At 41.4% G+C, this 17,104-nt stretch overlaps 1 protein-coding gene across 1 annotated transcript; it reads right to left on the bottom strand.

Moving 5' to 3' along the window:
- Window positions 1-1,060: 1,060 nt before the first annotated feature.
- On the bottom strand, window positions 1,061-6,646 carry ADRB3 (adrenoceptor beta 3). Its single transcript, XM_026717233.2, has one exon. It carries the CDS (start codon window positions 5,499-5,501, stop codon window positions 4,182-4,184), a length of 1,320 nt encoding a protein of 439 aa, XP_026573018.1. The 5' UTR covers window positions 5,502-6,646; the 3' UTR covers window positions 1,061-4,181.
- Window positions 6,647-17,104: the final 10,458 nt, after the last annotated feature.

Below are 17,104 nucleotides of genomic sequence, written 5' to 3'. Positions count from 1 at the left end.
GAGAGGGAAGAAGGAAAGTAAAAGAAGTTACAAAGGACCGGAGCAAAATATAGAGAAACAGGGCCTATTTAGAGATAATGGGTGAAAATCTAACTGAAAAAGGGATTCTGTAAAGGTACATAAGATTGTATTGTTATATTAGTAATAGAAATAACTTTAGAAAATTGGAAACAATGTATGATTAAAATGAGGGATAAAATAGTGTAATTTAGTGAAATGTTTGTGAATAAAATAAGTGAAATAAAATAAATGAGAATTGGAATGGAATGGAATGTGTTGTTTTAATTATATACATTTATATTTTTTTCTTTTTTTAAGAATATAGTGTGTTTTTTAAGAATGTACCAAGCAGAATCCAAATGGAAGTTATGTATTATATTGAATGTTATAACTTTAGGGTATATATTGAAGCCTAAATAAGAGTTAAATGGATAAACTTAAAAGATATAAAGGCGTCATACTCCAATCAGTAACTACAGGAGAAATTTTGTTTAATGAGAAAAGATAATAGATAATTGAAACAGGACAGACAAAAAATATAAATACAATGATTTGAACTGAGATGAGATAATTAAAATAAAATTGAGAAAATTAAAAGAGGGGAGAAGCCATGCAGAAAATGTAAAATAGTAATAAGATATGGAATAGAATATAAAAATGAGCATGAATCTGAATTTGTGTCTGTACGAAGAAATGTAACCAGGGATTTCGCTACTTTCAAAAAAGATGTTTTATTTGTATTTTTTTTCTCTTTCACTCAAATAAAATTTACAAAAAAAAAAAAAAAAGAATTAGGCTGCCTCTGGTGCAGACCTTTTCATTTTAGTTGTCTTATTCTTTCCAGATCTTTTAGACAAAGGTAGATCCTTAAGTACCCAAAACAGTAGCCAAAATCTGCACCTAAATAGGCTTCAGGGTGGAGCACCAAATTTTGCAAAAAATAAAAGAAATCTTTAAAGGTTATACTAAAGTTAATGAATATCTTCTGAAAAATTGCAGTCTGGGTTGAGAATGTTTAATAGCAGTGTCCATACTGATCAAGGAGGGGTATAATAACATCTCTTTTTTATGTATTTTATGTATAAAGTCTGGCTTAATACCATGACAAGGCTTATATGAAACATCCATCATGAAACACATTTTTGCATTTATTCCAACTCCACAACTGAATCTATAATTCATATTTTACTTCACTGTGCAGCCTGGTTTGAAACTATTCGTTGACTTCTCCACTGAAATTTCCAGGACTGTAGTTTTGCTCAATTGCATTTGCAGTTAGTAGATTCCAGGTTTGCTGTTAAGAGTGCCAACCTTCTATATCCTTTCTCTATATTTTTATTTTTAAGAGGGTCGTTAGAATCTCTTCACTACTCTTTCTGTAAGCAGCTTATTCTTCTGAACTGCTGTATTGGATCTGGCTTTAAATTCATCAAACAAGTAAAGGAAGAGGCAATCATAGTGGGATGCTAACTGAATGCTAGGAATGACAGATCAGAAAAATAAAAGGAAAGCTAGAAAGGATTAAAGTATCCTGAAAGAGGGCATATAGCTGGCTAGAATACCAAATACGAGAACACCCAGACTGCAACAGTTTAAGGCAACTTCAGCTGCACATAAAATAAAATCAGACAGACACACATTTTGTCTTCCACCCGAAGACCAACATTTGTCCATTCAGAAAAGGGGGCAAAATGCAAGGAGTCTGTTGGCTTCTAGGCTGGGCTAAGCAGCAGCTGCCTTTGAGGAACACCATAGTAGCAGACAGATTTGTTGTGAACAGATGTTGCCAGAGAAACTTGGATTTTCTTCTTCCCAATCTAGTTTAGCAGTGAAGGAAAATGGAAAAGCAGCCAAGGCAGCTGTGGTAGGTCACTTCTCCATCTCCCCAAAGTGGGGTGGAGAAACAGCACAACTAGTTATCTGTATCTGTAAGGCAAAGAGGGGCAAGCTATTCTTCCTTCCAGAAAGACAGTTCTCAAACATCCCTGTGGGACAATCAGCCTTCCCCAACCTGCTACCTCCAAAGCTGTTAGGTTGCTGGGAATTTCACAAGCTGCATGACCCAGTCTCTGGGGAAGGCTGTTCACCCAAATTAGCAGGGAGAAGTGTTTTGTGGGATTCAATTTTTTTACTACCGGTTCTGTGGGCGTGGCTTGATGGGCATGGCAGGGGAAGGATGTTGTAAAATCTCCATTCCCTCCCCACTCCAGGGGAAGGTTACTGCAAAATCCCATTCCCTCCCCGCCCCACTAATCTGCTTTCCAGCTCCATTCTCTTGTGCAGGGCAACCAAAGAAGACCCAGCCAATCAGCTGGGACTCGGGAGGCAGAGAATAGAGGGGGGCAGGGCCAGTCAGAGGTGGTATTCTGAACTACTCAAAATTTCCACTATCGGTTCTCCAGAACTGGTCAGAACCTGCTGAATACCACCTCTGTGTAGAAGGGGGTATGAGAAAGGTAAAAGTTGATGGTACACTTATTGGAGGTTTTGCCTTTGGAAAGAAAAAGGGATGTTGGGAGTCCAGTATATGAATTGTGTATTAAGACTTGAGCCTATCATCTATCTTGACATTTGTCACTTGATAGGTTTACAGCTGCTAGTAATAAAATAAATACAAATGAAATATATTCCTCCCTTTCTCTTCTGATAAGGTTTTCCTTTCAAGATTTAGTCTGTTAAATGAATGGATTGTTTTTAAAGGGCAGGGTCACTGGCAATGCAGCCCAATAGTAACCACAAGAACTTTACATACATCTGGAGGGTAGCAGTTGGAGAAGGCTGAGGTATGACAACCTTCATGTCTGCTGCCATCTGCCCCCACCAACCCATTCCAGCCATTCCCCCAACTTGTAGGAGAAAAGTAGGCAGAGCTGGGGTCAGAGTTAAGTACTTCATCAGCATAGAGTCATTACATTTGCACAAATGCTCTAAGTCCAAGCCCTCTTGAATTCCATGGACCCTTATCTGGTGCCAATTTAGTACTGAACTTTAGTTGACTAGATTCTTGTATATAGGCAAATCCTATTCTTGTGAATTGCAACTTTTGATCCTTTGCACCTTGGAACAATTCTCCCTTATGCCAACCTTCATGTGTGCTGCCATCTGCCTCCCTCAACCCACTCCAGTTGTTCCCCCAACTCCCCCTTACCCTTCGGCTCTCATGGCCCACCAAAATGTCACCACCCAGGTGGGGCCGGATTGATCATTCTATTGGATTTGGTGCTTAGCAGGTTCAGCCAAATTCCAGCACTTAAATCAAAACCAAATGTCTGTAATCCATAAGAAAAGACAAGTGTGTTTTCCTTTAACATTCCCCACACATCAGAAATACTGCCTGACAAGAGAAATCTTCAAACTAGAGCAATGTGATGTTTTAGGATATTTGGATTCTGAATTGTTAGGATATTTTTCTGCAGAAGCCACAAAGATGGGTGACCATTTCTGGAGATGGTCTTCTTAACTCCTCAGTATTTCACCTGAAAAGGAGAAACTAAAAAATGAGCTCCTACTGAGTGTCTGAAAGCTATCAGTCTATTTCTGAAAAGGAAATCAAATAGTTTTCAGCTGAAAGGGGATACAGTTATGAAAGCTACTATAAAGTGGGTTAGATTATCTGTCTAAGCCAGCATCATCGGCACTGAGTGTTAATGGTCAAAAGGAAAGATTTCCTAGTGTTGTCATAACTCTGATATAAAAATAAAACAGAAACCTGACTGCATAGCAGCAAAGAGTTAGGGTTTCTTTTCAGCTTCTAGTAGGCATCTGGAATTCTGCAACCCAGTTGTCATACCCTTAGGATGTCCTATCCCCTGCCACTTGATTCTGGCTCCAGCATACAAGGTATGTTTTGCACCTGAGTTATAATCAGCTCTGTTCACAGTCCAGTAACTGAAATAGCTACCACAGGATTCACTGATCATTAATTTACTATAGTAGTTGCAAATCCTCTTTTGAACACACTTATTAGAGAGCACGTCTCAGTGAAAATAGTTAAGACTTGCTTCCAAGCAAACAAGATTCTCATAGGAAATATTTTCACAACCCTTCCAGTTTCTTTGTAGCACATTAGAGGACAAGAAATGTAGACCCTCCCAGAAAACAATTTTGGACTCTTCCTGTCCCCCAGATGCCATTCACTCTCTAGTCAGCTCTCTTTCCATCCCCACTATCATTCTCTACACCTACTCCTCCAGCTGTGGACACAAAGTGATCTGGGTGCCTTGGAGCTGGGTTTCCCCCAGGGGACGCTGTGTACAATTGTGCCCATTGCTGGCCAGATACAAATGCTTTGTTTCCTCGGTCCTGTTACTGGAAGCACTGCTAGTGCTACCAGTGCCCAAGTCCTCCTCTTCTTCCTCCTCCTCTTCCTCCTCTCTGGAAACTGTAGCAATGGACTTGCTCTCCCGGGAGCTGAAGGCACATAGGCATCTCTGCAGGTCCTTGGAGAAAGCATGAAGCTGGGAATCAGGTCTCCTTGGGCAACGTAAGAGTTTTTTGAAAGCACACCTGAAGTCAGGACTGCGGCAGTAGATGATGGGGTTGAAAGCCGAGTTGACATAGCCCAGCCAGTTGAAGAAGCGAAAAAGCGGGTCAGGGACGAAGGATCTTGCAAAGACCTTGATGATGTTGGCCACAAAGAAGGGCAGCCAACAGAGAGTGAAGACACCAATGATGATGCCCAAAGTCTTCAGGGCTTTGTGCTCTTTGATGGCAAGGAGGAGACGGGAGGGCCTCCTGCGGCGGAAGCCTTTGGATGCATCCTGAAGGAACCTCCCCTTGTCCTTCTCAATGACATGAAGTTGCCTGGTAGCGATGGCAAAGACTCGGGCATAGACAAAAATCATGACCAACAGCGGCACGTAAAAAGAGATGATGGAAGACAAGATGGCATAGGGCATGTTGGTGACAAAGTCACAGCATAGAGGATCCTGGTAACAGCTCAGGGCTTCCACATCCGCCCCATCCCGCCACCAGTGGTTCATGATGGGCAAGAAGGAGATGAAGGCGGCCACGGCCCACACCAGGCAGACCACTCCCCGTGCTCGGCTCTTGGTCATCAGCATCTCATACTTCAGTGGGGCTGTGATAGCCAAGTATCGGTCCACCGCAATGACACACAGGGTCTCGATGCTGGCCGTGACACACAGCACATCCAGCGAGGTCCACAGCTCACAGACAGTAGTGCCGTACAACCAGCAGCCGCTTAGGACCAGGGTGGCCCCTGGAGGCACCACCAAAAGCCCCATGATGAGGTCAGCGCAGGCTAGAGAAGTGATGAAGATGTTGGTCATGGTCTGCAGGCGGGGGGTCTTAGCAATGGCCACCACCACCAGTAGGTTGCCGGCCACCGTCACCAGCACGGCCAGGCTGAGGGCAGCTCCGAGCGCCCCCTGCCGGCTGAGGCTGCTTTCCGCCCCAGGGCAATTGGTGCCGTTGGCCCCCAAACCCGCTTGCTCCGCCGCCCCCGGCCACGTCCCGTTGGGCGGCCACGGGGGAGCCATGGCAGAGAGGGCAGACTGGGAGGGGAACGAACCTGCCTTGCCGCCCTCTGGACACCTGGAGTCGGCCGAAGCAGCTCTCCGCGGGAATCGCGGCGGGAGTGCGCTCTCCAGGCGCACGGGACCCCCGGCCTCCGCTTAAGGCTCCGCAGCCCAGCCCATGCTCGGGGGAAGACTGAAGGTGCCTCGGAGGGGCAGTACCGCCCTCCCCTCGGTGGGCACTGCTCAGAGGAGGAGTTCTTAAAGGCGCAGGACCCAGGGGCGGGACACGGGCGTTGGTCTCTGCTCTCCCGGGCCTTTTTTCCTCCCTTCCGCAGCAGGAAAGCCGCTCGCTCTACCGCCTTGCAAGAGCTTTTGACTTGCTTCGTGCAAAGCCGCTTTCATCCTCGGCGAAAATTGAGCCATCTCGTCCCGACCCTCCCAGCCTGCAGAACTCTTCTTCCTCCCCCTTCCCTTGGCAGGAAAGGTCGAGGCTCGCTCTTCGGGGCAATTCAAGCCGGAAGGTCCAATGACAGAATTAAGTTACGCCTCGCCTTAGCCTCTCCGGCCCATCCGAACCGACGCGCCGTCCAAAGTAATGACATTGGCGGCGGTCGTCCCTTCCTTCAACCAGCCCCGGCGCCCGTCCTCGGTCCCTGGGCTTCCTGACGCCTCTCCGAGGTCGGGGGTGGCGGGAGCGGGTGGAGGAAGAGCGGCACCATTCACCCAGCCTTTTTGAAATCGGGGTCCGCCGCTCAGCCAAAGCCTCTTCTCCAGCCGTGAAAATTCGATTTATACTTGCGACTCTCTTCGGCGCCCGCTTATCGTTGGGCCAGCCTTCTAGGACAGCTCCCATCAAAGACCAGGCGGGTTGGGGGTGAAGGTGGAAGGGCTGTAGCTTGGCCGTCCTCGGGGTCTCTCCTCCGCTCCCTTTAGCCCAGCACATTTAGGGTTGGGTGGGGGGAACATGGCATTGACTGGGGAGGGGGGAGGTTCCGTGCCAGGGCCATCTACCGTTTGCCCTTCATGATTCTCGTAAAGCGGGAAAGGCGGTTGCATTAAGGGCTGGGTGGGTCCCCGCAGAACTTCCGACTTCAAATCCACCGGCTTTCCCAGCTCAAGTTCCCGCACTAGCGGGAAGCGTCTGGCCGGCTAAGTATCACCTCTAATTCCGCGCAATCGCTCCCTTTCTGCTCCCCCCCGCCCCCACCAGATCAATTGCCTTTTTGACTCTCTCCTCCCCTCACCCTCCGATAAAATCGGAAGTTTCAGTGATTCCACCGAAACTGCAGCGAGCTTCCACCTTGGCCACCTATCCGTGACCAAGCGACGACCGGGGCGGGAGGATTCCTCTCCCTGGCTCTCTTTGGACGCCCCGCATTGCCTCCCCTGGCTACTGAATTATGCCATTGGCTGACTTTATTCAATGCTCGAAGCATAGTCGCCCCGTACTAACTGATCCCGAGATTGCGCCCTACACTGAGACGCAGAAATGTTATATGAGTTCAGCCTCTACTGCAGATTTAACTGAGTTGGTTGAGCTGGCAAGCTCTGTTTTTCTCCCAAATCCATGCGCAAAACCCAAGCAACAGAGAGAAGGACTGGGTCCACTACAGCAGTAGATGGTGAAAACACCCTCGTGACAGTTTTGCCCTGTCCCCACTTTTCTCTCAGGGAGAGAAATCAATTTTACAGCGCAGTCCCAAAGTAACTCAATCAAACTTACGGTCACGTCTTAATGCAGCAGTTGAATGCACGTTAGTCCCTAGTCTCTACAACACAACTGGAGAAAAGACAGTAAGTTTTTGGCAGCTGCATGTTTCTCTCCACCATCCCCTTAAACCTGATGTTAAGCTTGCGGGGGTCCAATGTCAGTCAGTTGTCACATCTGGCTGAGAAGATGGGGACGTAACCTTTTCTCCCCTCCATAGTTGGACACAACTGCCCCAACAGATTCTTTCATCTCCTCATCATAATCCACAACTGGGATTAGAATACAGAGGACCATCTCCATGCTGGTCCACACTTTCAAGCTGATGCTCCGCCTGGCATGGCCCTGATATGCCAGGAATGGAAACGCCAAAGCAAAAAATTCTGGGAGCTCTAGTCCTCTCAAAATAGGGGAGGGGGCAGTGTTAGGAAGCCTGCTCTAGAGAGGCTGGTGGAGAAGCAGGGGATACCTTCAAGTGAATGTCTGGTGTGGTGTTTGCCTGCTGATTATAGACCAGTTTTGACAGAAAGGAAAAATTTTCAGGAAATTGCTAAGATGGCCCTATCCTAAAGGAACTCAACCCTGACTGTCCTTTGGAAGGAAGGACTGAAGCTGAAACTCAAATATCTTGACCACCAAATCAGAAGAGAGGACTCACTGGAAAAGACTCTGATATTAGAAATGATTGAAGGCAAAAGGAGAGGGAGACATCAGAGGATGAGATGGTTAGATAATGTCACTGTTTGAGCAGGCTGCTGGAGACAGTGGAGGACAGAGGACCCTGGTGTACTGTGGTCCACGGGGTCACAAAGAGTCTGGAATGACTTAGGCAACTAAACAAGAACAATTTGGTTTGCATAAAGAACTTGGCTCTTGCAAATTAAGATGTTTTGATGGTGAACCCAAAGCTGATGTTTCTTCTCTTTTGTTTCATGCATGATGAGGGTCATGGCAGGAAACATCTTACATTAGTTGGATACAAGTAACATGACTCAACTCCTTTTTACAAGTTTGCGAATGCTCCTGGACAAGACGGGTTGGGAAAGTAATCATCAAATAAGGACATGAAAATAAAGGGCAGAGGCTTATTCTGAGGGATTCATGCTCTGTTGCAGGATAAGCATTCCAGGCTCTTTAGGGTATCTTTACAGAACAAATGTTATGTTCTTGGAGAATTCCAGAGCATCAGGAGGCTCCAATGTTTTTGTGACAGCAGTAGCTCATCCCAGCTGAAGGCTAGAAAATATATTTGCAATAAATATATGAATGAATGAATAAGATGCATGTCTACATGCACAGGAAAAACTTGCTTGTTGGTCAGACAAAGACTTTGAAATTTCTTCTCTTGCAGTCTTTCTCCACCATAACTAAAACTAGGAGCCTTTGTGTTTCTCTAGTTTGGAGAAATTGAACACAAAGGTTGTAACCAATGTAATGCCATGCCATGCCATGCAAGACAAACAAACACCTACATGTTTTTCTACCAATTCTCGTTAAAGTCATGGGATGTGTGAAATGTCATCACTTTCTCTGTAAGGTCATCTCTGCACAGTTGGTAGCTTCTCTGGCATCTTACCCTTTAATTAAACTCTTGAAGTAGATTTCATGAAGAACATCCTGCCATGGGAAAAATGTAGGTAATCAGGGAGACTTTGGAGTGATGGAAAGATCGGGAAAAGCAGTTGTAGCACCTTCCCTTTCCTCCATCAAATTAAGCTCAAAAATACCACAAAGAGAAGTTTGATAGAAATATTCAAGCATCCTGAGAATAATAGACCCCCTTTTCCAGAGAGGCAAAAATTCTGAAAAATTGCCACATAGATCTTGGTACAGCATTGATTGTAACATGGGCTTTTCTGACATGCCTAACCCCATCCTGATTCATGAATGTAATCTGAGTTATCCTAAAATGAATTTTGCTTGATTTCTGAAATAACTTATTTTGTATCTCTGAAATTATAATTTATCGCTCATTACAACACATCATTGCTCTGGGTATACAGACCTGTAATCACTTTGTTTTGATAGGATGTTTTTTTTAAGCAGGCACAGGGGTACATAAAAAAATTCTGATCATAATAAATATATTTTCTGTCCATTGCTTTCTTTCAATGGACAAGCTTAGTGATCAAACATTTTCTAAATATAGCCTTTCACTTAAAGCTTTCTGGACTCTTCTCATTGCAGTATTATGCATTTGTTCTGTAAAGTCTCCTCTGAATGCATGGCAGAGTGTATGGGTTTAAATCAGGGGAAAGCATTATCAGCAGAATAAACAACAGGCTTTCTAAATTGCTGGCAAAAGAATGACTTAATAGTGAAGTTTTCAAGTGTTGTTATTGTTTGAGACCCATTAGTTATTTAATGGGTCTATAGTATAAGAGTAACACTTAAGTAGGGGCTGGATTCAATACATTCTTCCTAGATGGGATTTTCCCTATAAATGTTTTTCATTCCCTCGTGAGACCAATAACATTTCTCTTTAAAGCTGCAGGATGGCAAACACTCTTTTGCTTAAATTCAAATGGTTTTTACAAGTTGAATGAATGTCTGCAGTCAGAAATATGCAGCCCAATAAACTTGTTCGACAGATTTTTTTTTTCTCCCTGCTTTGCTAATTATTTGGAATGCTTCTGTGTTATAGTGGCATTATTTCACCAGAGTTATTGCTTTGAAAATATAAAGAACAGAGAAACAGGACATGGCAAATATCTATCCACCCATCTATTTAGCTATTCTTCATTAGTTATGGGGATGACTTTGTTGTTAATGAAGGCTAGTTTGCTGTAACAACTTTCAACTTCATCTATATTTTTTTAAAAAAATATTTTTGGCCTCCAAAATCTCCAAGAGATTTCAAATGTCATTATTGCAAAAGCAGAATAGTAGTCTAAACTTTTTCAAAATTTTCCATCTTTCCTTCCTTCCTTCCTTCCTTCCTTCCTTCCTTCCTTCCTTCCTTCCTTCCTTCCTTCCTTCCTTCCTTCCTTCCTGTTCAAAAATTAGGAATAACCAGGTGGAGGAGAGATGAAAATAATGGACGAGGGAGGCAGAGGTAACATATTCTGAATTCTTATAGCAATAAAATAAGCTCTAAAAAATTACTTGAAGGCATTGAATTCAAAATCATCATAAAAATGAGCTGAACAAACAGAAATGTTTTTCATGGGAGGAAAAAAAGAATCAACTCTGGGAAATTGGAAGGCAGATTTCTACACAGTAGTAGCATGTTTCTATTTTGATATATTATTAATAGTTATCATTTTGCAATCAGCCAATTCCACAATACCTTCCAAGCTCTTGTATAAACATGATACATTTATTGTATCTGATTTTCCCATGATGGAGCATTTTTCCCCTTGAGAAACTGTTTTGAGTATATGTGTACTTCTCTTTGTATGGGGACAACATGTTCTGTTCTTGTCCAGGCTCATTTTAAAGCCTCTGAATTCCATACTCAGCAGTGCTATGGAAGTAAAGATATTGAAAAAAAATCCAAAAAGTCTACTTTGATTTTGTGATCCTCTTCATGGAAGTAAGCCTTACAAAGTTCAATGGGAATTATTTGCAAGTAAAGTGGGAAATGTAGAATGGTGGCCTTGGTGATAGTCAAAAACTCTGAAATGTCTCTGTTTATAATTGTGAATAAACTGGGAATGCTGTACATATTTTCCCATACTGTCTGTGAACAGAGTCAGCTGACAAAAGGAAGATGTCTTGCTTAAGCATCAAAGGGAAAAGGAGAAATGAAATACTGTAAGGATATTTTTTGGGAAATCCATAATGGTACTTGTGCAGCAAACAGATATCAATCTAATTAAATACATGATGAGGATGAGGTTGATGATGATGACAATGGTGATGATATTATCCATTCAGTTGTGTCCAACTTTTGGTGATTCTATGGGCCAGGTCTCTGTACATCTTCCCATCTTGCACTACTTCTTAGAGTTGTTCTATGACTTGATCTGTCATTCCTTGATGTGATCAAATATATAACGAGATGCAATAATATGCTTTCAAGCAGGGGTGGACTACTGCAAGGCCATATGGAACCAGGAAACCCATGCCTCTTTTTTCCAACATTTGTTTGGACAATTGTGGGAAACAGGTGTTGAATTGTCTCTCTTCTTCAGTTTATGTCCTTAGAAATATATTCCTTGCTTCTGCTGCCTTTCTCCTTTAATTCTCAGAAATCTGAAAAAGAGGTATTTTGTGTATCCCTCAAAACAGGGATAGGCAATAACAAATAATTGAAGTACTTCCGTCCAGACCTAGAGAATTTAACAAATATTTTGATTTACAAAGATAACCTATTGATTCCTGATTCAAGATGTGGATCTTGATTTTTTTTTCTGTGACCAAAGAAGTCACATTATTCTATGGAAACCAAATGGGACAGTATGGGCTGCTGAAATGGCTTTCCCCTAGGAAAAAAGTGCTTCTAGTAACATCCAAAGAGTAATTGCATTTATTAACTCTATTTGTAATGTATTTACTGAGAATAAATATAGATTACTAGTGGGGTGCTTGGGCTTCTATCCACTGGACAATCAGAAAGAGAGAAGGGTGGGAGGGAGGGAGGAAAGGAAGGAAAGAAGGAAAGGTTAGAGAAGTTGAATATAGGAGAGATAGGCAGGACAAGGAAGGAATGACTGAGAAGAAAGAAGAAGAAAAAAGAAGGAAAGGCAGTAAGGCTGCATAAAGAAAACAGATCTGTAGAATACATAGCAATATACAACTCTCTATGGGTGGAAGGCAGAGATGACTGGCTGCACCCTGTGAGTTGGACTTGCTTGCTTTAGATGGGGTTCTGCCAAGCACAATTTCTCACTTCTTTGATTGCTCTGTTTTTTAATACATGCATGACACCAGGACAGCACAAAACAAAAACAAGACAATGGACTCACATTCCTGTCCTGCATATTTCTGTGGACTACTTCTTCCAAAACAGACCTTTTTAATTTTGCTGGCTCCTCTTTGAATATGGTGTCTAATCTGTAGATCAGCCAATAGTCAATCTTCCAAATCCATTACCCTTTGTTTGCACAATTTTCAGCTAGAACTGCATGGAATGGAATGGAATGGAATGGAATGGAATGGAAAGAAGGGAAGGGAAGGGAAAAAAGGGAAGGGAAGGGATGGGATGGAAAGAAGAGAAGGGAAGGGAAGGGAAGGGATGGAATGGAATGGAAAGAAGGAAGGGAAGAGAAGGGAAGGAAAGAGAAGGGAAAGGAAGAGAGGGAAGAATGGAATGGAATGGAAAGAAGGGAAGGAAAGGAAAGAATGGAATGGAATGGAATGGAAGGAAGAGAAGGAATGAAATGGAATGGAAAGAAGGGAAGGGAAGAATGGAATGAAATGGAAAGGGAAGGGAAGGGAAAGGAAAGGAAAGGGAAGGAATGGAAGGGAAGGGAAGGAAGGGAAGGAAAGGAGAAAGGAATGGAATGGAATGGGATGGAAAGAAGGGAAGGAATGGAATAGAATGGAATGGAAAGAAGGGAAGGAAGGGAAAGGAAGGGAAGGGAAAGAAGGGAAGGAAAGGAAAGGAGAAAGGAAAGGAGAAAGGAAAGGAGAAAGGAAAGGAAAAAGGAAAGGAAAAAGGAATGGAATGGAATGGAATGGAATGGAAAGAAGGGAAGGGAAGGGAAGGGAAGGGAAGGAGAAAGGAAAGGAAAGGAATTCAACAGAATGGAATGGAATATCTGGAGGCCAATATATCTGGAGGATATCATGGGGGAACCATAGCTCCTACTTAGAGCATGAATGTAGTCATCGACTAATGACCACAATTGAGCCCAAAATTTCTGTTGCCAAGCGAGAGATTCGTTAAGTGAATTGTTAAAGTCATTTTACCACTTTTCTTGCAGTTATTAATTGCAGTTGTTAAGTTAGTAACACAGTTGTGTGAATCACTTTTTTCAGTGTCATTGTAGCTTCAGATGGTCACTAACCAAACTATTGTAAGTTGAGGACTACCTGTACATATGGCCAAATGCCATACATCACAAACAAGGAGAAAATATTGAATATTTCAGATAATTTTTGCGTATTGATTTATTTGATTAAGTAGCTAATTCCAAATCCCTCTGCAGCCTGTTTTTACAATTCCCTATCTCTAAATCGCATTTGGGTAAAAAGCGTTTTACAGCCAATTACCTGCTACAAAATAGGACACACAGCTAATGAAATCCTGGTAAATATTCTGATGTTACATGACATTTAAAGAGTGACAAAACAGAGTTTCCCACTCCTTTTCAAAACTAGAGGATTCCAAAAGTTGAGAAAATGATTCTGATTTGGGTAATTTTATTTTTTCTGATGCTGAAGCTAAAAGGTTATTTTTAAATGTTTGCATTAAAAATCAATAGTACGAAATAGTCCTAAGCACTCAAATACTGAATTAAAACTATTATCTTCTCTAAATTGTACTCATTCTTTAAATTGTACTCAAGAAAAATGGGAGAAATCCATTATTATTATTAATTTTGGTAAATGGAGAAACCCTTTCCCTTTCACACATCTAGAAGTACTTATAAATACTGGGAAAAATATTGCAAGTCACTTCTTAGTATATCCTTTTTTCCTGCATTTTATACTTACTGTTCTATTTCTTCCTTTTTCTTTTTTTCTTCTTTACTTGATATTAGTTTGTACTCATTTTTACCTTTCTTTTTAAATGTTGTTTTTAAAAATAGAAGGTTCTCATTTTCCATATTACTTTATCCAAGGTTGCTATCATTGAAAATAGTTCAAGAATGGCTAACAGGTTATAATTTTTAAAGGAATAAACTGGGAAAAAGCAAAGTTGGCACAAGAAGGCCATCCTGAAGTTTTATTGCCAGGATTGCATCAGTTAAATCTTTAGCATGTTTTGAATTTTTTAGAATTTCTTTTGGTGGTTTTTTTTTTTCATGAGTTGATCATTTCACTATTTTGGGTGGCTGTTTTCTGTTCCACATTTCTTCATCACTCTGCACCTTGCCTGGCTGCCCTCACTTCCTGACCTAGAAAAACCCCATGGGAAGAATTCCCTCAAAAGGTCTTGAGATATTACTGAAGCGTGGGAAACTTCAATAATGCAAACTGTGAAGAGATGGCCTTATTGAGAAAACGTTATGGGGGTAAGGGGAAAGGCAGGAGACATTACAGCACAACCCTAGTTTGCATTAAAACTAAAGAAAAGTCAGATAAAGTGAAAACTTCAGATAAAGTGAAAACTATTCAGATAAAGTGAAAACTTCTGTAAAGATAGAACCACCTCTGAGTGGCCTTGTCACACATCAGATTAAATAATGATTTGTCCAGACACAATCGCCTGGATTGGACAGCAGTTGAATCTGTATAACAATCCAAGCCAAAAATAAGCAATCACATACTGACTTAAGCACAAGGCTTAAACCCATCAGTGTATGAAATGAAGGAGGAAAGAAGAAAGATGGATTCATGATTTTTCAGAATGATCAAGCATCAATACAGTACTGAAAATGGCTTTTTATAAACTAGCATCTTCTTGATGTCCATTTCAATGTTCCAATTAATATTGTATAATCTCCAAAATTCCATTTAGGGAAGTAATATAGTTACCCTGAAAAAAGCCTAGGTCACTTACATTTCCTATTGTGCTTACACAACATGAAAATTGAATGGGTTAAGTACTCTTGATATATCTGGGGTAAAAGAATTCCAAAATCTAATTGTCCAGAGTTTAAAGATCGTCTGGCCAGGAACTGGATATTTTTTGGTTATGGATGCATATAAGCTATCACCTGCCTTTCAAATTGGAGTAACTCAAGTGATGAGGTCATTTTGGGCAACTACAAGTCCTATTTGCAACTTTCCCATTGTTTTCATATGATTCAAGTAAATTATAAAAAGATAAATACCCATGGTTGCTGAGCATTAGATTCAGCATGCAGTCCATCAAGGATGAAAGGCAGCCTGAACAATTAGACTTTTGCAGATAATTTCTGACTGGCATTCATTTGGTCCCACTGCAATGTAAGGGCATTTAATGCACCACCATGGATGGCAAAGGTAGCACAAGTTAACTGGTCCCCCCCGCCCCGCCCACAACTCAGGCAAGTCAAGGCCATAGAAGTCCAATAGCTTTGCAGCTCCCAATCTAACATAAAATTATTTTTTAAGTAAACAATATCAAAGCTGGGTTAGACTTAACATGCTTATTTATTTTATTATAGATAAAACAAAATTAGAGCTCCATGCCATTCTAAGAGACAGACAGACAGATAGACAGACAGACTTGCAAAATACATGCACACACACACACGTACAGAGAAAGAGAGAGAGAGATTCTCAATATATCTCCTCTAGCTTCAAAAATATTATCCGCTTTTGGCTTACAATCAAATGAAACATTATGTCTTTGCTTGTTTAAAAATGCAAGTTAACTGAAACAAAAATAATCAAACCAACCAGAGAGAGGAAACATAACCACTTCTTTCTCTATTATGGTCCTAAAGTCTCCTGAAGTTAATATTTGCTAACAGACAATGTTCTCCTACAGCAAAGTTTAAATTCAGAATAGATTTTCTGTGTCCCCTGAGTTGATATCATCATATCAAAGTAAAAACCAAAACCTGCATCTTTGATGCAAAGATGCATTTAACTACACAAAAACGTGTTTTATAGCAGATAATTTGGATCAGAAATATCCTGGGTTCACTGATCTCAAATTCAGAAGAATCCTAGAATTTTTAAAACAAATCACTTTATCAGAGTTAGCAACCTGTAGACTTTAGCAATGACAGTTTTCTCTTTCTCTTCTCATAATGGAGATTCATTGACAATTGGCATTATTGCTACCATTAATGTACCATTACCTTTACTTTATATATTGTATACATACAAATTGTATACATGCATATTGTAAGCATACATATTGTATATGTATGAAGAATGGTTGCCGGAATTGGGTATGTTTAGTTTAGTGAAAAGAAGGACTAGGGGTGACATGATAGCAATGTTTCAATGTTTGAGGAGCTGCGACAAAGTAGAAGAAGGGGTCAATCTATTCTCCAAAGAACCTGAAGGACAAGAAGTGATGGATGGAAACTAATCAAGGAGAGAACCAACTAAAACTAGAAATTTCCTGACAGAACAATTAATCAGTGGAACAACTTGCCTCCAGAAGTTGTGGATGCTCTAACACTGGAAGTTTTTAATAAGAGTTTAGACAACTATTTGGGTTTCCTGTTTGAACAGGAGGTTAGACTAGAAGACATCCAAGGTTCCTTCCAATTCTGTTATTGTGCATACCATTCTCCCTTTCAAGGACGCCTACAATGTTTTCCCTTCCTTAAATATAAAGCATTCTCGTGCTATGGTTTAGTTTCTAAAGATTGATTGATTGATTGATTTGATTTCTTAAGACCAACAACTTTGTGAAATGGGTTGCACTGAAAGAGAGGACTGATCCAAAATCATCCAGTTGGCTTTCATGCAAAAGGCAGGACTAGAATTTACAATCTCAGGTCTACCACATTAGCTTAGGTTCTTTAACTGCTTATTAATTATGCCATTAAACTCTTAGCCAAATTTCAATCAAGGTTCAGTATTGCTGTGATGTGACAGGTGATTTAAAAGAAACTTTCTTCGGACTTACAGTAATAAACTCCTCACAGCTGGTCATCAGCCAGAACAAGCAATGGAAAATATTCCTGCTGGAAATCAAAAGTAAGTTCAACACCACCCAAGTAACAAGTGAGTGACAAGTGACAAGTGATCCCTGTGCTATTAGGATTCAGAACGTAAGCAGCCCATTCTGGGCTATTGCTCCATATCCCTCAGTCTCATTCTTGCCCAGGATCACTTTTAGGTTTGGTCCTTAAATATCTGTCTGAATCATGCAATCAGACAGAACGTTGGCTTCATCAAGCACTGAGTGAACTTCATC

Source organism: Pseudonaja textilis, chromosome 9 (genome assembly GCF_049901715.1).
Source record: "Pseudonaja textilis isolate UNSWEBS1 chromosome 9, rPseTex1.2, whole genome shotgun sequence".
Lineage (NCBI taxonomy): Eukaryota > Metazoa > Chordata > Lepidosauria > Squamata > Elapidae > Pseudonaja > Pseudonaja textilis.
Note: the sequence above shows the minus strand (reverse complement) of the source record. Positions and strands in the feature narration are given on the sequence as shown.